This window comes from Musca autumnalis, unplaced genomic scaffold (genome assembly GCF_047663935.1).
Source record: "Musca autumnalis isolate F117 unplaced genomic scaffold, ASM4766393v1 scaffold_1, whole genome shotgun sequence".
NCBI classification, from domain to species: domain Eukaryota; kingdom Metazoa; phylum Arthropoda; class Insecta; order Diptera; family Muscidae; genus Musca; species Musca autumnalis.
Genome location: NW_027411644.1, coordinates 117,985,141 through 118,007,880, shown reverse-complemented (window position 1 = coordinate 118,007,880; position 22,740 = coordinate 117,985,141). Strand labels below are relative to the sequence as shown.

Below are 22,740 nucleotides of genomic sequence, written 5' to 3'. Positions count from 1 at the left end.
GAGGCATGTTTCCATAATAACTGCTTGGCCTTGTTCTTCTCGGAAGGTGATAAGTTGTGCGTCCACTCTTTGATGTAACCATCGAGGTGCTTCTTTTCCGTGGCTGCTGATTTTTCGGTGTTATTTTTCAAATTGATTACAGCTTCGGCTGGTGTACATTGTCCAAAGTCGGAAAATTGGCAAATTTGTTCTTGCTTATCTGACAGGTTCAAAACTCTAACTGGAATCAATCCATCGTCGTTGCTTTTCACCAGGGCATTCGCTATTAAGATGTTACTATTTTTGTTCTCTGCTGGTTCCACCACCCACAATTTCCCGACTCCACAATCTCCATCCATTGGTACCCATATCAATGTTTCGGCACAAGGCGGTATAATCTCTGGATGTTCCATAGTCAGACGTCTAATAGGTGTGTTTTCCTCGTAACCCATATTTAATGGAATTTCCACATTGGACCATGTCATCACACGTTCTTTCATATCCAGATTAAGACCAAAGGCAATCATAAAATCTGCACCTATTATAACTTCGTCTACGATATCAGCAACTATAAACTCGTAATCGACCGATTTATTGACAATAGTTAGTCTCACGGTTATCTTTCCATGTACTGCCGCAGGCTCCCCTGTTGCTGTGCGCAGTCTGACTCCATTTAGTGGCGTTATCTTTCCCCTGGCCAGATCTGATCTGATGATGGACTTTGATGCGCCTGTATCCAAGGTCAGAATTCGCTTGTCGCCATTGATATAACCAGTTGTTGTAAGGTTGTGGTTTTTCTGTTGTACTATCGCTATGGAGATTGTGGGGCCGTCGTCGATGGGAGCCAGCTCACGCCCCGCTGGACTGGCTCGATTTAGTTTAACGGTGACTCATTTGCAGAACGTTGAGCCACTCTTTTACTTTCTTTTGACGGGGATGGTGACGATGACCTCGATCGCTTGCGCTTCGCTCTACATTCACGCGCAAAATGACCCATTTTGTCGCAATTGTGACACCTACCCTTGGCCTTAGTTGGTGCTGCCGTATACCTTCCTTGTAATACCCGCTTTATTGCTGCCTCGATCTCGTTAACACGATATTTGGGTTCGTCGAACTCGGTATCCAGTTGGCGGACCTTGTGAGACTGGGGATTGGTGATTATTCTTGCCGTCTCTTGTGTAAGGGCGTACGACACGGTTTCAGCAAATGACGATTTTGGTGACGCATACGTTGCACGTTTGATCTCGGCGTCACGTATACCATTCACAAATGTTTCGATTTTCATACGGTCCAACAACGGATGGTTTTCTCCTGGATACGTCATTAGCACCAAACGTTCTACTTCCGTTGCGAAGTCCTGTAAGGTCTCATTTGGCTTCTGTACTCTTCCCCTTAATTCCATTAGGTAGATGTTTTGCTTATGTTCGCCACCGTACTTGCGTTCAAGAGCAGGCATAATATCTCCATAACTGTTTCTAGAAGCGGCGGGAATAGTCTGTATTACCTCAGCAGCACCGCCCTGCAATGCCATTAGTAGTGATACAGCCTTGTCGTTGTCGTTCCAAGAATCTCTAGCAGCCACGGTCTCGAACTGTAATTTGAACACATTGAAAGAGGTTGAGCCGTCGAACACAGGAGGCTTGATTTTTAACGTGTTACGAATAGCTCTCACTGGGCCACCTTTGATTTCCAGTTCCGACATTTTCTTCTCAAGGTTCACAAATTTCTCATCATGGGCCAAAAATTTCTCGTCAACAGACAAAATCTTTTTATCCAACTCTTTAATTTGTACCTCCACGTTCTCTACTCTCTTTTCAATCACCATCGTGATGTTCTCGAGTTTCTCGTTAATTGTTCTAGAATTTACTTCTAATTTCTCTTCCATGCCCTTAGCGATTTTTCTAGAGTTCTCCTCTAATTTTTCCTCTATTTTTCTGGAATTTTCTTCGCTCATTCGACAATTTTCTGCTTTCATTTCCATCACAAGTCTGGAAGTTTCTTCGCTCATTCGACAGTTTTCTGCTTTCATTTCCATCATAAGTCTGGAAGTTTCTTCGCTCTTTCTGGAATTTTCTTCCATTTTAGCATCTAATTTCTCCATCATCATAGCCAGCATTGATTTCAAATCGTCACCCCTGGCAGCTACCGACGAAACTTCCTCAACGCTGGATTCGCCCTTTGCCGATAACTCGGCTTCCTCTTTACTGTCGAACTCATATGCATCGATGTTCATTCCACGGCGCTCGAACTCTTCCAACAAGCGTTTTTGTAGTTCGGCCTTGTTGCCAGTAGAACACAACTCCAACTTACTTAGCTCCTTCTTCAAGTCTTCCACTCGTAGATCCTTAAACTTCATTGTAGGATGATCGTAATCTCACTGCTGACACCAATTGTTACGGAATTAGGTTTAACTAATCTCCGTGTAGACGTTGTTTTATTTCCCGATACGATTTGCACCAAATAAAACAGGGTTCGTTTCAGATTTCGTTTCTACAATGCTTTATTTAATTTATCACACTTATTCGGAGCTGACTGTTATAGCTACGTACCATGGTACAAATACACAGGTAGCCGCATCGGCAATTGTTGGCAACATAAGATGTCAACATTTGACATCAATTCAATGCAATTGACACATTATGTTACCATCAGCTGGCATGATAATGCTACCTGTATTATTGTACCATGCTACGTACACAGCTTTACTTTACTTCTTTACTAGTCGATGTTTACACTTCGGTATAAAATTCACAACTACTGCGTCATTGCCATTTCCCCGGTATTTATACCCCAAAGTCTCCCTGTTCTAGAGTCCTCCAGAACACATATGGCAACATCTCGAATCTGTGCAGCGAACACACAGACGCACATTCGCACTAAGCGAACAACCATACTCACATACATACATGGGGGAATACAATTGGACGACAAGCACAGTAATGACGTAACTACAACAACAAACAAGTGCAATAAAGAAGTAACCATGATACAATGATACAAGGTAACCTCACGCTCCGAGCTCATAGAGTTGTATTCGCTTTGCCGTCCCTTCATTGCCAAACTGATTTTGACAAACTTTGTATGTATATGTAAAACATACATACGTCAGGTTTATTTACATTTCAAATCTGAAACCAATTTAATTTCAAATTTTTAAATTTAAAAGTTTCAGACCATTTGGAGTCGATTTTGCCTTGTCTGTCCGCCCGCCTGCAGGATAACTCTCGAACGGATCTACTGATGCGGTCCAAAAAACGGTCCTCATTATAGTTTTCAAAATTTTAATCAATTTCGAGAATGGGGCAGTCCACTTTTTCCGGTAACTCCCACATAAAAGTTCAAAGATTTTCGCACAGTTTATACAGTTGGCCATTCAGCCCAAACTAGTTAGCGCTGACTATTTAGTTTGCTGTCAAATACATTATTGTGACATAAAATACAAAGGAAATCAAATCACAATAATGAACAATCTATTATGTTTGTTGTCAAATGTTGTTAACAGAACTCTGAATGGCCAACTGTATAAACTGTGGATTTTCGCTAAAATGGTGCGTACGATAACTCACGAACGGATCACCTGATATTGCCAAAAATTAATCCTCGCAATATTTTTTCCAGACATAGATTAAGGATGGACTATATCTGTCCAGTCCTTCGAGTACCTCCATACAAAATGTTCGCTTAAGGGCTGTTCGAGAATAATTTTTATGTTCCTTGTGGTCCTGTTTAAAGTGATATGATGTGTCTCGTGAAAGTCCATGCTTCCAGACATATTTGTCCAAAAGCTTTAAAAATCCTACAGTGCCCAATATAAATGGCTGGTGGTCACAATAATTGAAAAAGTGACAGACATTGGTCCAACCTTTACAATTCGGAATATTCCTCTCAAACATGGTCAAGTCCTTGCTTCCTGACAAAATGCTACGGTGACAAACTAAAATGGCTGTTTGGCAGGAGAACTATCGAAATGACTCCCCAAATTAGATGATTATGATTACGATGACAAAACATACACATAAAGACACGACATATACAGATGTTTTCCTATGAAATATATGTGTGCTTTATATTCTTGTAAATTATAAAAAAAACATGCATTTTGTATCTATAAAAGAATACAATATTTTCACAAAGTTAAAAGAATTTGAAAAGTTTACATCTTCTTGGGGCAGCAATGTTATTCTTCTTTCTGGATTCAAATGCCTTTTGTAGCATTATCGCACTGTTGGCAGCAGCGTTGGTGCTTACCAACTTCAACGTTGTTTTTCTTGGCGACAGCTTGGCAATGGTACGCTTGTCAGGAGCACGTCGTCGAAGAACCTCAGCATTAGGAATGAACAAATCCCACGGTAGCGAGAAAAGAGTTTCTTTTCTGCCAGCAGCTGCAAACCCACCAACAAACCTATACTGCTACAAAAATATAAGAATTTAATGTAATGGGTTGACAAATATTAGACAATGGATTGAGACGACAGAAGAGCTTCTTACATGGGTCACGCAGCAACTCGCGATTTTCTTTAGATTTAAGAAGGCGAATGCAGATTCGGTCCAGATGAGGAAACGGACATCATGGTCAGCAGGGGTCATTTTCAACACACTAATCTTTATAACACTCATAGCTTAAATGCTTTTTGCATCGAATTTGCAATTGCTTTTTGTTTTCGAATGAAGATATGAACTATTCCAAACCAAATCATTGATTTAAAGTACGATCCAGCGTTTTTATGTTTTTTAAACAAAAATTTTTTCATCAGATTCAAACGCCATCAATGATGTGACCCTTACATTGGGCAAGTACTGGAGCTCCAAAACCAGTGATGACAGAGACAAACGCGACGTTGGCTTAGATTTACCTTACGCTTGCAACGTAGGGGCGAATATGCGATCACGGCACATGTTATTGAAAGCACCCTGACCAGAGCGGTGAGTACCGGTGAGACACGGGGAATAGGAACAACACCTGTAACAAAAGCACACATTCAGTATATAAATATAAACCCATTCATTTTAGCTGCAACCAATGACTTACTGGCTTGGTGGTACCACAATTATTACTGCGCATCGATTGGTGATATATTTGATGACATCTTTCATGACTTGTCATTCTTTTCCAGTGGTCTTGCGTGGACTAAACTCTGCAATAACACGAATAACAATAAAAAAAACATTAAAGTATATTTGACGTTGCATTTCACAATTAACTTCCGAGAAACAGAAAATCCAAATTTCTCTGTGCTTTTTCACAGTTATTTTCGCGATTTTTCACTGAATTTCCGTATATCCACATAGACTGCGTTGTCTGCTTCTTTTCTGCTTACCGTTTTTCTTGATCTTTTCTGAATATAAAGAAAATATTTTATTCTGCGTACACAAATATTTCAAGAAAACGTAAACAAACAGTTTTTTGTTATTGCTGTCATTGACATACAATAACAAAAACAAATTTCATATAGTTTCATGCATGGTTGTATTTGACAGCTCAAGGACGGTTTTTTCAAATGAGATTACCTTCTTATTCTGCCATGGAAGTAACAAACTAAACAATAATTACATGATTGTGGCAAAACAAAACAAATGCACATTAATGAAAGGTAAAGAACATCTAGAATAATGAAGATAATTCTACATGATAATTGTTGTTGCTTAAATAAAGTAACTGCGTAATAAAACTTTACGTTACAATTCAAATTTTTAAATTAACGGAAATTAAACTAAATTAACTTAAAACTATCAGTTCCATTCGTAACAATATAAACATGACGTAATATTTACGATGTCTAAACGAAAAAATAATTCTTTATTTGCTCATTAGTTAGCATTTGCAGCATTTCAATATTAAGCAATAAGTTTGTTTTTTAAGACGAATTCAATTTACAACAACTATTTTCGACGTTTCAAATTCGATCAAATGGGCGGATGCATCTACGTTGGTAATTGTGCTATGAACAAAAATCGCCCGTTTCCACGGTACGTCGTTCGTTCTGCATCCGCGGATGCAGTTAAATCACTAGAACAATTGCCGCTGGAGTACATCTTTTCCTATGAATCCACCTATGAATTTTACAAGAGAGCGCGCAGCTAGGATGCACTCCATTTTGCTTCCACGGCACACAGCTAGGATGCACTCCATTTTCGATCCAAATCACAGACTTTGATGTAGTGTTTTGGATTGAATTTAAATGCAGTCTAAAGATGCTATAAAATGCAAGCCATTGCAAATATCCCAAAATAAATAAAATACATTGCTTATTCGTGTAAAACAAGAATATTAATTTTATTACTTTTACACATACATATTAATATGCTGTTTATATTATAGGTTTTTGCAGGGTTAACCTTCTTTATGAGGATTTATTTGACGTATAGGCAATGGAAATGACATTTGAATCCCAGTGGGTTTGTTAAATCCGGTCATATATAAACGTACTATAACTTTATTACATTAACACAAATTATACAAATTTTCCATTTAATTTGATCATAACTGAGTTTACTTCCTCTGCTCTGCATTTGCAGACACCGCAATTGATTTTGCTCCATCATCCAAATGGCTTTTCATTTTTCCTCCTATGCTAAGTTTACATTTACGAAATCCACTCGATTTCAACTGTCAAATCCATAGGTTAAACGTCAAATGAAATCCAGATGAGATTTCATTTGACGTTTGAGCTATGGAATTGACAGTTGAAATCGAGTGGATTGCGTAAATGTAAACTTAGCACTACTCCAGCTCAGATTGACAAAATAACTCCGACTCCACTTCAAAAATAATTTGCGTCTCGTGAATTAATACAATGTTCGTATTTTTAGTTTGTATTTCTTTATTTTTTTTTAAACAAATTCTTATAATTTTAGACACTCTTTCTTGTGTTCAGAATAAAAGACTGCGACTGTAGGGATCAAAAAATTGGCTTGCTTGGCTAGGGATCTTTAAGCGAGTGCTTCCAAAATGTATCGAACGGAGTGCATTTTTTATAACTCCGTGTGGACTGCATCGAAGGATGTATTGAAATCATAACTCTGCATTGCACTACTTCCAAACTTTTTTGCTGGGTTGTTCGACCCATAACTACGAATAAATTACTTATTTCCCTACACAAAATTCTATGAACGAACGACGATTTTTCTACGTTGTTCGATTAGAAATACTCTTGAACGACGAATAAGTATGTCCCATCCCTAATAGTGCGGTTACACTACAGTTTTTTGCCGGGTTAACCCACTTCATAAGGATTTATTGCTTAATCTGGTCAAATCTGACCAGATTTGCCATACAAAAATTAAATCCTCTCACGACTGGGTTTATTTTAAATCCGGCACAAATCCACCAAAAATACAGTGTTGTATTCGGTATTTGTGCAAAAAAAAAAATACAACTCTACTCAAAAAGTACCAAAAGTTGCAACTGTTATTGCAACAGAGTTTGTCGTGTTTTACAAGTTTACGATTGGCGCATGAGATTTTATGGAGTTAATAAATCTAAAGTTATTTGAAAATCATAAAATTATTTATTTTTTTTACATTAGACACTTTTTTAACAAAAAGTACGCTTGACACCATGATACAAAAATGTATCCCTGTGTGTAACATATACCAATATGAGCAAAGAGGGGACGATATCTCATACGAGAAATTGTAAAAGTGTAAAACACGACTTTATTAGTTATTTTGTATGTATACGTAAACAAACATCAGCTGACAGTTTATATCCTCGAAAAGCTAAGTGTAACCAGCAAAGATTAACCCACTGGATCTATTAAACCCAGTGGGTTAACCTTCAATAGTGTAACCGGGGTATAAGTCCCAATTTACATTAGGCGAGTTTACTTGCGGCAATTTTTCTCGTTCCCTTTTAAACTTGCCTTTATACAAAGCAATTCTGTTCCGACAAGTTTTGTTTTCAAAACAATGAAAATAATGTCAAATACGAAAAATATAAAAGGAATTGCTTGAAAATTGTCGGTACGAGCAATTTTTTCCATTTCCATTCCCCTTACGTGTCTCTCCTACAGAGACTTGCCGCAAGTAAACTCGCCTAATGAAAAATTTTCGTGAAAACAAGGAAACAAAAATGAAGGAAATTTTGTTTATGTTTCTGTTAATTACGAATAATTACGAAATGTCGTGGAAACGGGTTAATTCGTGTACGCCGTTCGACAGTCGAACAACGTAATTGAAACGCTCGTGTGAACCTGACATAAATGCAATGAGATTTGTACTGGATTTATTAAATCCAGTTTACGATTTATGGCTTGTCTAAATGAGCTATTAGATAGGCTCACATCTTTACACGTTCCTCTATCCACTCTCATTCTAAACAAACGAAAGAGAGTTGATTCAAAGAGGGAGAACAAGGAATCAATAGGAAAAAATTGTAATTGTAGTGACGAAAAAGTTTTTAACCAAAAGTGTCCTGATTTTCCTCCTTGAATCCTTGAACAATGATTATTGAGAGTAAGTTGTGAAAATTAAAATTTTGTGTAATTGAATTCCAAACATTTTAAAATATTTGTATATGATGAGACGTAGTGGCAAGAATATTCCTGTCAATGAAAGCTCTGTTCCTTTACGTGCAAGAATCTTCAAGTTTTACAACTTTTTACTCGAAAAGCGTTCCTTTACTTCAGACACCATTCAATTCATATGGGAGCAGTTTACAACTTTTACTACTTTTGCAGGTTTTACCACTTTTAAAAGTAAAGGAACAGACCAGAAGTCTTAGTGGCTTAGTGGATCTTCGTTTCCGAAACAAATTTCGATTTTTTTTAATTTTAAGTTTCGGTCACGATTTCGGGAACGGGAACAATATACCTTTTAAATTGTACATTTTTCTCTAAGTGACCGGCATTTAGCAAGGTAATTTTCGCAATTTCAGAGGCCGATATCTGGGGTATAAACTTCCGCAACAAATGTTATACATATACAGTTAGTCAACTATATTATTGCAAAAGATAATTTTTAAAATTTAGATGTTTAATAAGGAATTACTACAAGAAATTCTTTCAATATTGTTGGACTTTTTGTAAATATCTGTTGATTTACTTGTTAATGACAACATCAAGCCAACAAATTCAGAAATTGGTCGGAAATAACAAAAACAGCGGGCAAAAAGTGTAGGTACCTGGTTTTTGTGGTGTCAACTAAATAATTGCAAAATGAATGAATGTGCAATAAAATCGTGGGATTTTCCCCGCGATTTTTTCCATTTAAGGATTTTTTTTGATTTTTATGGTATGTGGACAAGTTGTTGCATAATTTTTGATCATAAATTAATTTTTGTGTGTGTAACATAGACGGTATAATCAGAAAAAGAGAAAGTCAGGTAAACGGTTTCGGAAAATATGCTACATTTGGTCTATTACAATTATAATAATGGTAAACCCGCCAAAGAAATCGCTAAAATCATCGCTCATAAGCTGAGAACTGTATACAACATCATATACCGCACCGAGAGAAAAGGCAGGTTCAAACTAAAGACATTACATGACAGGCAAAAAATAGTAAACAAACGAATTGACAGGATAATGATTAAAGAAATTGACGAAGACCCCAAAGCTGCACCAGAAAATTGCCTTTTTTAAATAAAAAAGATTTTGGAGTGTGTCACATGGAAAAGTCAGAAAAGTGCTACATAATAACAAGCCTTTATCACGAGTGACTAGGTAAAAACCATTGCCCTTCCAGCATAATATATAGAAACTAGTCAGACTTGTTACAGACAACTTTTCACGCCGGGATGACGTTATATTTTCTGATGAGACTAAAATTATGTTGTACTATCACGATGGGCCCCATATAGTATTGTGAAAACCCCTTACAGCCATGGAAAACTAAAATTTAATACATACCCTAAAGTTCGGAAAACTGTCAATTATGGTATGGGTTTGTATATCAGTGACGTTGGTAACATCCAGATTTTGGAGGAAACAATGACAGGGGATGTTTATTTAGATATTTAAAAAAACCAACAGCATCAAGAAATTTGGGCCTATTGACCCTGAAAATTCAAAGAAACTGCTATATAAGTATTACCAAGTCAAGGTACCTTAGCATAAATCTTATTTATGTAGAGCTTGGTTGCACCTAAATCATTGACACCCAAAGTCCAAAATCAAGATATGAGCCCCATCGACAATTCGTGGGTACACCTGAAGCAAATAGTCGGGAAGAAGTCGTGCCCACTAACAGGAGGAACTAAATAAAATGCATTAAAAAGGAATGGCGAAAAATACCATTAGAATATGGCATTCCGAAACTTATATATTAAATACGGCGACGTTTACAAGCTGTTATTGATGCCCAATGTAGGCATACGAAATATTAGAACCAACTTTTCGAAAAATACAGTGAAAGAATGTGAATTTTGCAATTCTTTTGTTGACAGACAAATAATGAGTTGTTCTCCTTTTTGTTAATTTTATGAAAATGTTTAGTGAAATTTAGCTACTTTTTTATTTTATTAATAAACATGCGTACGAATTAAACTTTTAACAAAATATCAATAATGATATTTATTTATACCAATGAACTGATGTTTTATTTAAAATTTGGTAATAATTTTGGTTTTGTAACAATTAAATTGACTAACTGTATATATATGTATATATGTAATGTTAATATCGTAGAGTAAAATGCTGATGGCTCTAGTTGGCAAATGCAATTCAACTTAAAGTGGGTGGAAATGGGGAAAATGCAAATACCTACTCCAAAATATGTATACACGTTATACTCAGTCGTTGTTTGGTCGCACTTAGTCTAGTTTTCAATGCTAATATTATGTATGTAAACATACACATGTACATATGTATGCATCAGGTATATACTCTTCTATATAGTATGTGAAATATGGTCTAGTTTATTCTCGTGATGATAGTTTAGCAATTCCCACTTTACCTACTGCTCTGATATTCGTTCATTCATTCTACCAGTAGAACAGCTGAAAGCTTGTGTTTGTAGAATCAACAACAAGGACAACAAGTGTTTGCTCGTTCCTGTCCTTTAGTTTTCCGTTGTTAGATTTTCGTCAGACGCCTTTTGGCAGATGGTTAACTCTAGAGGTTATTGCCTGCTGCCTGTGCCACTATAGCGTTATCATAATCGCAACTACCACCACAACCACGAATAGTAACAGAATCATCTATAATAAACATTGAAGGTACCTAATATTGTGGAATACTATACAATAACGATGATGATGATGGTCATGACGATGTTTATAGACTTATTCGACGATTCGTTTCCTAAGGCCAATTCAACCAGACGGGAGAATGAAACATTTACAAACTGTGTCAGTCAAAGTAAAAGTACATAAGGCGAGTTTAAGAATTTACATTGCATTTAAAGTTTTACTTTAAATATTTGGATAACGCCAATGGGGCAGAAATTGGACAATGAAAATCTCGCTTTCTTCCAAAAAAATCAGACCAGGATAGGTTATGTTATCACCACCAGAAGTTCAAAAATGCAAATGAAGAACAGTGATGAACACGACAACATACGAATTGTAATAATTGCTCCACAAACATCCCAGAAGGGACAAGGTCCCTCATATCGATGAGCGCAGCCAGATTCATATTATTTATTGCCGAGTCCGGAAGGAATTTTTGATCATAAATTTATAACATATATCATAAAATGTAACATATATAGTATAATCAGAAAAGAGAATGTCAGGTAAACAGTTTCGAAAATATGCAACATTTGGTCTATTCCAATTGTAATAATGGTAAGTCCGAAACAGAAATCCTTAAAGTCACCTTTCATAAGCTGAGAAGTGTATACAACATAATATACCGCACCGAGAAAGAATCCAGGCTCAACCTGAAGGCGTTACATGGCAGGCCCAAAATAGTAACCACACGAATTGACAGGAGAATGATTAAAGAAATTGACGAAAGAGCCCAAGAAAATTGATTTTTTTAATTCAAAATGATTTCGGAGTAAGTGTGTCACATGGAAAAGTCAGAAAAGTGCAACATAATAACAAGCACTCATCACGAGTGACTAGGTAAAAACCATTGCCCTCCCACAGCACAATATATAGAAACTATTGAGACTTGTTACAGACAACTTTTCACGCTATCTTTAGTATCGGCATGACGTTATATTTTCTGATGAGACTAGAATGATGCTGTACTATCACGATGGGTCTCAAAAAGTGTTGCGAAAACCCCTTATAGCCATGGAAAACCAGAATTTAATACATACCATAAAGTCCGGAAAACTGTCATTTATGGTATGGGGTTGTATACCAAGCAGTGACGTTGGTAGCATCCAGATTTTGGAGGAAATAATGACAGAGGAAGTTTATTAAAATGTTTCAAAACTTGATTTAACCAAAAGCTTCAAGAAATTTTGGTCTGTTGGCCCTGAAAATTAAAAAAAATTGCAATATAAGTACTACCAAGACAACGCCCCTAAGCATAAATCTAATTTATGTAGGACTTGGTTATTATACAACTGTACCAAAGTCATTTAAATCCCGTTCCAATATCTAGATATTAACCCCATCGACAATTCATGGGTACACTTGAAGGAAAAGTCGGGAATAGGCCGCCCACTAACCTGGGGGACTAAATAAAATGCAACAAAGAAGAATGGCAAAAATACCAATGGAATATGACATTCCGAAACTTCTTTATTAAATTCAGATACGCTTACAAGCTGTTTTTGATGCCAAAGGTGGGCATACACAATATTAGAGCCAACTTTTCGAAAAACACCGTGAAAGACAGAAAAGTTGTGAATTTTGCAATTCTTTAGTTGACAGTACAAATAATGAGTTGTTCTCATTTTTGTTAATTTTAAGAAAATAATTAGTGAAATTTAGCTACTTTTCATTTTATTATATTAATAAACATCTGTAAGAATTCTACTGTTAATAAAAACATTAAAATTTATATTTATTTATACTAATAAAATGATCTTTTATTTTAAATTTTGTAATAATTTTGGTTTTGCAATAATTAAGTTGACTAACTGTATGTATATATATTTGTGGTCAGGGTGAAGAGACCTACCAGTGAGCTTAGCGCATAAATATAGTGGCATAAATTATGGTTTATCACAGATATGGGAAAATTTTATAATTTTTAGGTATGTTTTTGCTTATGTCCATAGGATATAACTTTTCAATAAATATGGAATGGGAGAAAGACTTTTACACTGATGCCTATATTAATATAAAATCAGTTTAGTTCGATACCAATTATTAAATTAAAGTATTTAGACATAATATTAAATTATTTAGACATACGTACATAGTTTTGTGTCATTGAACGATGGATCTTTTTGTGAATTAAAAATCGAAAATTCAGATGTGATGTTTTATATTAACATTGCCGATTTAAAATTATGTTTTAAGCTAGATTATGTGCTTGTGTTCCATCGCTACCGCTACCGCCCTTGTTTTGCTTTTTATTTGAAATGTGTTTCATATATTTAAAACATACTCATTCATGTTAATTTTTGTAAATTTTAGGACCTATTCCACAAAAGGCCCACATTGGAAGTGCCATCATATCCTGTATACTAAGTTTAGTCATCTATGGCACACTACGTTTTTATGCTGAATGGTTTACCTCAACACAAATTACAACAATATTTGGTGGTTTTGTCAGTTCATTTATATTCTTATTCAGTTTAACATCCTTGTCCAATATTGAAATGCTATTGTTTGGTGAAGATTTCGCTTGCAAATTTATTCCCGAAATTGTGGTATGTCTACTTATTTCAGTTATGTCAGCCGGTGTGGTGCATCGTGTGTGTGCAACAACTTGGTAAGTTACAGGCAGCGTGATTAGAATTATTACCAACAAAAAGGATTTTAACTATATATGTTTCTCTTTGTTCTAGTATTCTATTTTCCATATTGGCTCTATATTTCATAGATCGTATTTCCAACGATTGCTATCATAAATCATCGACTACACCAGAAGCCATACATCATCGTAAGGGTGGTGGCAAGAAAAATAAATAAGCAAAAAAAGTATGAAAAGCTTACTGCAAAAAAGTTTCTGAAAGTATCGATGGAATATTTTGCTGCATGTTTTTTTTTCATTTTATTATGCAATAGAAAAATGCAATAATATTACACATATACAATGTATTATTTTATAAACAAAACTATATATTTTAATAAAATACGAAATTTTATATTCTGTATCTAAAAAGATAAGTTTGATTACCTGTATAAGGTAAGGTATCCTGACAAAATCGTTTTTAATGCATCCAAGAACGAATAGAGGATATGCCTTTCATTCTCCTACCACTTTTCGGTGTCGTCTAAATTTTGTATGTGAAAGGGTCTATAGAAGCACCCTTTCTTTCAGAAAAGGTCTACAGAAGAACCCTTTCTTTCAGAAAAGGTCTACAGAAGAACCCTTTCTTTCAGAAAAGGTCTACAGAAGAACCCTTTCTTTCAGAAATGGTCTATAGTAGCACACTTTCTTTCAGAAGGGGTCTATAGAAGCACCCTTTCTTTTAGAAAGGGTCTATAGAAGCACCCTTTCTTTTAGAAAGGGTCTATAGAAGCACCCTTTCTTTTAGAAAGGGTCTATAGAAGCACCCTTTCTTTTAGAAAGGGTCTATAGAAGCACCATTTATTTCAAAAAAGGTCTACAGAAACACCCTTTCGTTAAAAAAGGGTATATACAAGGTGGCGCAAAAGTAATCTTCCTATCAGAAAATGCTTTAATGTTTGCGATTGGCCCCTAATGTCAGTTCTGTTTTGACATTTGTGTAGTAAACACATGTAAAATACACGTTAATAAACAATGTTACGCTACACTGCTCCAGAACGAGGTGGCGCAAAAGTAATCTTCCTATCAGAAAATGCTATAATTTTTGCGATTGGCCCCTAATGTCAGTTCTGTTTTGACATTTGTGTAGTAAACACATGTAAAATACACGTTAATAAACAATGTTACGCTACACTGCTCCAGAACGCGGAATATTGGTGGCTATTTATTTGGCCAATAATCGGTCGGTGACCTTGGCACAACGTGAATTTCGTCGCAGACGTTTAGCCGCTCGCCTCGAAGAGACTGGCACAACACGTGATGCTGCCATGCATGTAGACCCCTGAGTATCCGTTCTGCAGAGGATGTCCTGGAAGCGCCGTCGACATAGGCCAGACGACGTGCCACGCAAATGGGTATCAGTTGACGGTCTTTACAGCGAATTTTGGTACAAGATTTGAATATGTTTCCGTACAAAGTCCAGACGGTGCATCAACTGTTAGAGCTGACCGCCAATCGCGTCTAACATACGATCAAGCCATCCTTAATCACCACCAACAGGATGATGATTTTTCATCAAAAATAATCCTGAGTGATGTGGCGCTCCAGACTTCTTTTTGTGGGGCTTTTTGAAGTCGCCGGTTTATGTCAACAAGCCTCAGACTCTATCCGACAAGAATGTGAGGACCTATCGCCGGAAGTTTTGGCCAAAGTGATGGAAAATGGCATAAAAAGGGCTCAAAAGACAATAAACTGTGGCGGCGGCCATTTATCTGATATCATATTCTCGACTTGATGTAAAAAAATTAAAAGACCAAATAAAAATAATCCACAAGAAAAATCAAAGTTTTTAATTTTTTTTTTTAATTACGGCCAAAAAACTTCGGAAGATTACTTTTATGCCACCTTGTAGAAGCACCCTTTCTTTCAGAAAAGGTCTATAGATGCACCCTTTCTTTCCGAAAAGGTCTATAGATGCACCCTTTCTTTCAGAAATGGTCTATAGATGCACCCTTTCAGAAAGGGTCTATAGATGCACGCTTTCTTTCAGAAAGGTTCTATAAAAGCACGCTTTCTTTCAGAAAGGTTCTATAAAAGCACCCTTTCTTTCAGAAATGGTCTATAGAAGCACCCTTTCAGAAAGGGTCAATAAAAGCACCTGTTCTTCCAGAAAGGTTCTATAGAAGCCCGCTTTCTTTCAGAAATGGTCTACAGAAGCACCCTTTCTGGGAGATGCTTTAGATAATACCCATATAAAAACAGCTTTTTATCCTTCCTAAAGATTTGTTTATAAGAAAAAATAACATTTATTGACTGTTGTTTTTACGTATCACTTTTTTAAACACCATTAAAGATCGGAATATTCATAAAACGGACAATTAGTTACTTCTGTGTGTGTATTGTTTTTGGTTGATTTTTGCAAGTGGTCCTCTTGAGAGTAGATTTCGTAGAATGGGCTATAATGCAGTCTAAGAGGGACTTTCCATTTACTCTACATAAAATGCAGTTAGAAAAATAGTTTAACATTTTGTTGTTGTTTTTGCCACAAAGAAGTTAAAACGAGAAGTTGGTTATTTTCCCCCGGAAAAAACATTACACCTCTTCTACCCGATCTTCCGCAACATCATCATTAATATTGAAATCGGCAAAGGAACGTAGTTTATTTAATTGTTCATAGAAATGTGTTGTGTGGGCGACAGCATCTGGAGGTACATTAAACAATGGATGTGTGGGTTGCAGCTCATTGATGGGATCTCCTAAGACTGGGGCCTAATTACGTGATTCGATTCGATCGAGTATTTGCTCGTGAAAAAGATTTCGACACGATAAAAAAGCGGCATGACGAGATTCGATCGAAATCATTGATCGAATGTTTCGAGAGTAACCGGTAGTCGAACTATGAAAACCTATGTATACTATAGGGAATATTATGAAGGTAGATGTAAAAAAAGGTGTTTTTTTTTGAAATCAAGAACCAAAAAAAAAAACAAAATTATGAATGAAAAATGTAAATATTTGTGGAATTTTTTGAACAATACATTGAATAATAATTTCGGTATGAAGTTGTGCTAAGAAAATAAGAAAATTATTAATTCTTGCAAAATCTTTTTGACATTGTTGTAACGGATTGCTAATACATCTACCTTAATAATCCTCTCTCAAAATAAATGAGAGAGAGTTTGGTGGGTGTTTTGCATTAGCCTCTCTGAGAGAATATTTCCTTTGGTAAACAACGGGGGATGAAATGTTTAAAATGTACTTCACTTATAAAATAAAGGCTATTAATATTAAATATTTTTTTCTGTTTTGCAGAAATGCTTATTTTTCAACTTATTTTTTAACGACTGCAAAACTAGTTTTTGTTTAATGATTGCTTGCATTTTGATTCTAAATTTATCACAATTTCTAAAAACGACTGCAAAGGACTTTTCGCAATTTCTCTTGTTATATTGTTTAAAAAAATGCTGCCAATTATTTACTAACATCGTTTTTCTTCTATAAAACGACAACAAACAACAATTTTTACATTTTAAACAAAAAGACAATAAGAAATCTTTAATTTTAGCTCTGTTCCAGAACTAAAAAGTTTTTACAATTTTTACCACTTTTACACATTTTGCGTTCCCGTACACAAAATTTATATGAAAATCGTTTACGACTTTTACAACTTTTACGACTTTTACCACTTTATAAAGTACGGGAACAGGCCATTTATTTGTTTACGATAGGCAATTTGGCCTCTATAAATTACTCGCAAATTTATGCTCAATTACTCGATAATTTTACTCGATAACGAATGTTGTCATCCCAACTTTGAGTACTCAGGTCGAAACAACTCGATATCGAATCACATAATTAGGCCCCTGTAGGAATTTCGGCTGATTCCGAATGTTGAGCAATGGCAATGCCACTGAGGGTATAGCAGGTGTGATAGAGGTCTTGAGGTCTAAAACATAATAGAAGGGGAATTGTTATTGGCGTTCCTTAATAGTTGGTAGTTACACAACTTACTTTCCCAGTTTGTCTATAAGACCACCATTCGATTTTTGACAACATAGCAAAATATATTCCTGCAAAGCACCGATGTCGAACAGGGCCTTGGACAAGGTTTTGCCATCATTGTTCATGATGGCCTGGGTAATGGGTATGGTGGCACCAACCCAAAACGAATAGCAGCCATCAACTAATTTATTGGTGCGTCCCTGGAAACCACCCTCATAGGCCATTTGTCTTTGTAGTGTCCATTTCTAAAAATAAACAACAATAGAATGAGAATAGTATACGGGGAATGTCATTAATAGACATCGGATTTTGCATATTTGCATATTTTTTAATATTAAAGATACGAAGATTCTGATTGGACCAAAATTCGTTTCAAAGAAATCTAAATTCAATGGCAGGGTCATATTTCGTATTTATTTTGCATATTTGCATATTTTGCATATGCACAAAATATGCAAAAAATATGCAAAATATGCAAAAAATATGCAAAATATGCAAAAAATATGCAAAATATGCAAAAAATATGCAAAATATGCAAAAAATATGCAGAATATGCAAAAAATATGCAAAATATGCAAACAGATTTTGGCCGAAAATCGTCATAAAAGTCGTAAAATTGTCATTTAAAGTTGGAAAAACCATTAAAAAATACATAACAGTGTTCTAAACTAAGACTGTTGACCGTATAACATCGTTTTTTTCAGCAGATTATTATGTTATTGCGACCATTTACGACAGTGTGGTGTAGGGTATAAAAATATGGTATCGTAATATCATTTTTTTTATTATTAAACTATGTAAAAATATAAAATTTGATAAAATATCAAACGTGTTATGTAAAATTCAATACTTTTCTTGTTTGTAGCATCTTAATTTAATTTGTAGCATTGGGCTGGTTTTAACTCAAAGGACCAAATCGATCTCGAATTTTTTAGCCGGTGAGCCGCCTAAACCTTTTAGTATTATTAGATTTTAAGATTGCCAAAGTTTGAGCACAATTCGAATATGTTAACACGTGGTACTGGGGCCTCGAAGTTATGAAAATCTACTTTTTTGCTTTTTGGCGACTTCGACGGCCTATATATGTGGAACGGTTAAAGCTACTTGCCCGTATTACGCATTTAATTAAAATCTATTCTGTTCTTAACATTTCTTGCTGAACAACAATGTACGTAAGTGTTACTGAATTCGAATTATTAAACCCAATGTCCCGAAAAAGGACTTAGGGCAAAAATGGAGTCTATTAAAAAAAAACAACTTTTTTCTTCCTATATTATCAAATTTAGCGAATGAAAACGAATATATTTTACTTTATTTGAAAATGTTGCCTATTAGGGCGAAGATCTATTTTTTTTTTTTCATTTCATTTCATTTCATTTATTTCACATGTAATTTGAGGCGATGGGGCCCATAAATAAAAAAATTACAATATATGTATGTACTCATTAAGCTAAACCTTAAACAGGAAAAACTACTCCATTTTTTTTTAAGTAAACATTAAAAATTCTTAAAATAATTTCTTAAAATATTATTGTATTAAATAAAAATATAAATAAACTATAAAAAATAGTAATTATCCTCCCTCAAGGAAAAATGCGCATAAGCAAGATAACTAATACTACACCACAAAATATTTTATTTTATTTATTTTAATAATAATTTTAATTCATTTCTCGTTGGAGTCGAGATGATGTATGCAAGTGAAAAAGGAAAGCCGAAGATTCGAACCCTCTCAACCACCATTATGTGACATGGTTCGCCTTTTGTAGAGACTCATCAGACATATCGGCCGTGGAATGGCATCGCTATCCATCAAACATTTCCTTTTTTAAATGCAATTTTGTTTTTACAAAGATGGACATTTGTACATTCATTGTATGGCTTCAATGACAAACGCTTACATTTTGTTCATACATATTTTAACTTACTTATGCCCGTAATTTCAACGTCTGGGTGTACGCGTTTGAATTAAATTTTGAAATGATGGGGTAATATTGGTGATTTTCATTCATGATTTCACAAAATTATTGCCACATAGAAGTGTTTTACAACTTTTAACACATTGGCAACGATTAACCAGGTAATCGTAAGTAACACGGCCGTTTTTGACTCAGTAATGTTACCTATGCGTTGAAATTATAAAATGTTGCTTACACGGGATATATCTGTGAACATGAAGGGACTGACATAATGTGGTTTTGGAGCCATCTGATGACAATTTGGTGATGAATTCGACTCCTTGCTATGTCGCTCACAATTTTCAAGTGGTTTTTTTGTATTAAACTCAATCTATTGTCTCTATTTCTTTTCAACCTATTGATAATGTTTACCCAATATAACCTATATTATATCTATATAAACATTATCTTGTTCATTATACGTTTAGTAAAATCAATAACCCAAACTCTCACTCAGTTGTTGTCGTGTGGGATACCAAATAAATAAATAAAATAGAAAAAATATCCTAGGGGCATTAAACCAGTCTCGAACGATTGAAACGCAAAGTCCCAATTTACATTAGGCGAGTTTACTTGCGGCAATTGTCAGTTTGTAGGTGAGAGAGGGTGCTGAGAGGCAAAGGGTTACCATATGCCTCACCTCTCTCCCCTACCAAATGACAATTGCCGCAAGTAAACTCGCCCAATGTAAATTGGGACAATGTGCTTCCCTCTCAACAATTTTTCTAACAAGTTTGTACAGTGGTACAGAAGTTCTCGACGTAATATCTGCTTGAGCTGTTGAGACCCCATTATTCTAGGCATCTGTACACTGCTAGTTCTTGTTTCTCCCATGAGCTCCTGTCAGTTTCAGGAACGCCTAGGAGTTGTTCTTTACCTCCATGTGATACCAGAACAGCAACCGGTTTTTTCTTCTCTGTTTTGAGAATATCTGGTAATAGTTTTCCATGCCAGTGCACACAAATAGCCTCGTTCCTTGAAGCTGTTGAGTTTATTTTTCACGGTTTATTCTCCGCTGTTCACGGATAAAGCTTCTAGAGATCTTGTATTTGTAGGGATCCTCTCCGATAGCTTCTACTGTAGGCATAATGATACTAGTGACGTTCCTATACACCTTACAGGGGTCCAGCACCAATGACAATTGCATAGTTACGATTTTCTTGAAGCCAAGCTTGATTGTTTTCGGGACAGATGGTTCTTCAGATTCTACGATACGTTTAGCATAAAAACAAGAGCTAGACCTCATTGAAAATCTATTGAAATACGAAAACATAGACAAACAAGTATCAGAAAAAGGAAAAAGCAAAATAATAAATCACCTGTGATCTTAGTCCTGAACTTGTTGGCTTGGCATTGTTTGATCCAACGGTGCAAAACGCCGTAAAGAGCCAAAAGGCAACAAAAATCTTAACAAAGCAAAGATTCAAATTTCTTCAGAAATATTCGATCCAAACTTCCAAAAGAGCAACTGCCGAAAATCCTAGAAAAAGATCTGGCATAATTCTTGTTGTTCAAGAGATTAAACATTAACTCCGAATTTCCAGGAGGCGCAAAGTATGGTAAACAACTTGAAAGTTGCGAACTACATAGCAGAGCGTTCTTCAAGTAGTCAGCTATACCCAGATAGCTCCAAAACCACATGATGTCTGACTCTTGAATATATTTAATTTAGAACAAAATGTCAAAGACATTTGTTTTCATTCCAAAAATTGATAAAAATGAAGAAAAGGTTTTTAATAGTCTCCATTTTCGCACAAAGGCGAACCTAGTCACGTTTTTCGGGACATTGCCTTTATTATCTCAAATTCTGTAATATTTACGTAGTTTGTTGTTCAGCAAGAAATGTTAAGAACAGAATGGTCTTTAATTTAGTGCTTAATATGGACAAAAAGCTTTAACCATTCCAGAGAAATGGGTCGCCGAAATCGCTAAATAGCCAAAAAAATCGAGATTTTCATAACGTCAGGGCCCCAGTGGCACATGTTAACATATTCCAATTGTGCTCAAATTTTGACAGTCTTAAAATCTGACCCAACTAAAAACTTTATGCGGTTTCGGCCTTAAAAAATCCGACATCGATTTGTTCCCTTTGAACAATAACCAGCCCAACGCTACAAATTATTACAAAGAAAGTATTGAATTTTACATAGAGCGTTTGATATTCTATAAATTTTTATATTTTTGCATAGTTTAATAATAAAAAAATTGTATTACAATACCATACTTTTATACCCTACACCACACTGTTGTAAATGGTCTCAATAACATAATAATCTGCTGAAAAAAACGATGTTATACGGTCAACAGTCTTAGTTTAGAACACTGTTATGTATTTTTTGATGGTTTTTTCAACTTTAATTGACAATTTTTCGACTTTTATGACGATTTTCGGCCAAAAACTGTTTGCATATTTTGCATATTTTTTGCATATTATGCATATTTTTTGCATATTTTGCATATTTTTTGCATATTTTGCATATTTTTTGCATATTTTGCATATTTTTTGCATATTTTGCATATTTTTTGGCATATTTTTTGCATATTTTTTGCATATATTTTGCATATTTTTTGCATATTTTTTGCATGTTTTTGATATGACCCCAAATATCGAAAAATTGACCCTTAAAACGCCTAGATCCAAAATTTGAGTCCAATCGGATGAGAAATAAAAAACATGCAAAAATCCGATGTCTAGTCATTAAGATAGTATCTTACCAATAACTGTTCCTGCTGACATTTGTGACCCTCATTGAGCAATGCCAAAGCTGCAATACCACAAAACGTATAACCACCACTCGATTTCAACTGTCAATTCCTTTCCTCAAACGTCAAATGAAATCTAATGGACAGTTGAAATCCCCTCGATTTCGTACATGTACTATTTATTACTTTTACTTACCGTTCTATACTTACCTTTCTTTACTTACCTTAATCTTTCTTTTCCTTTGTTTCATTATCCTTTCTTTCTTTTCTTTAAGCAATTGAATAGCTTCGCTTGTCATTTTCCAAAAATATCTCTGAAATTAAAAACTTATGCAAAATTTTCTAAATGCCTGTCAGAT

The 22,740-nt window shown here is 35.2% G+C and overlaps 2 protein-coding genes across 2 annotated transcripts; one reads left to right on the top strand and one right to left on the bottom strand.

The window, feature by feature from the left end:
• The first annotated feature begins 8,279 nt into the window (after positions 1-8,279).
• LOC141390778 (protein KRTCAP2 homolog) lies at positions 8,280-14,150 on the top strand. Its single transcript, XM_073963745.1, has 3 exons — positions 8,280-8,433; positions 13,460-13,757; positions 13,834-14,150. Exons 1-3 carry the CDS (start codon positions 8,421-8,423, stop codon positions 13,955-13,957), a joined length of 435 nt encoding a protein of 144 aa, XP_073819846.1. The 5' UTR covers positions 8,280-8,420; the 3' UTR covers positions 13,958-14,150.
• A 3,423-nt stretch (positions 14,151-17,573) lies between these two features.
• Positions 17,574-22,612, bottom strand: LOC141399516 (protein farnesyltransferase subunit beta-like). The gene is made up of 3 exons (XM_073978502.1): positions 22,394-22,612; positions 17,730-17,965; positions 17,574-17,664 (listed from the first exon to the last, which is right to left on the bottom strand). Exons 2-3 carry the CDS (start codon positions 17,942-17,944, stop codon positions 17,574-17,576), a joined length of 306 nt encoding a protein of 101 aa, XP_073834603.1. The 5' UTR covers positions 17,945-17,965; positions 22,394-22,612.
• Between the last annotated feature and the right edge of the window lie 128 nt (positions 22,613-22,740).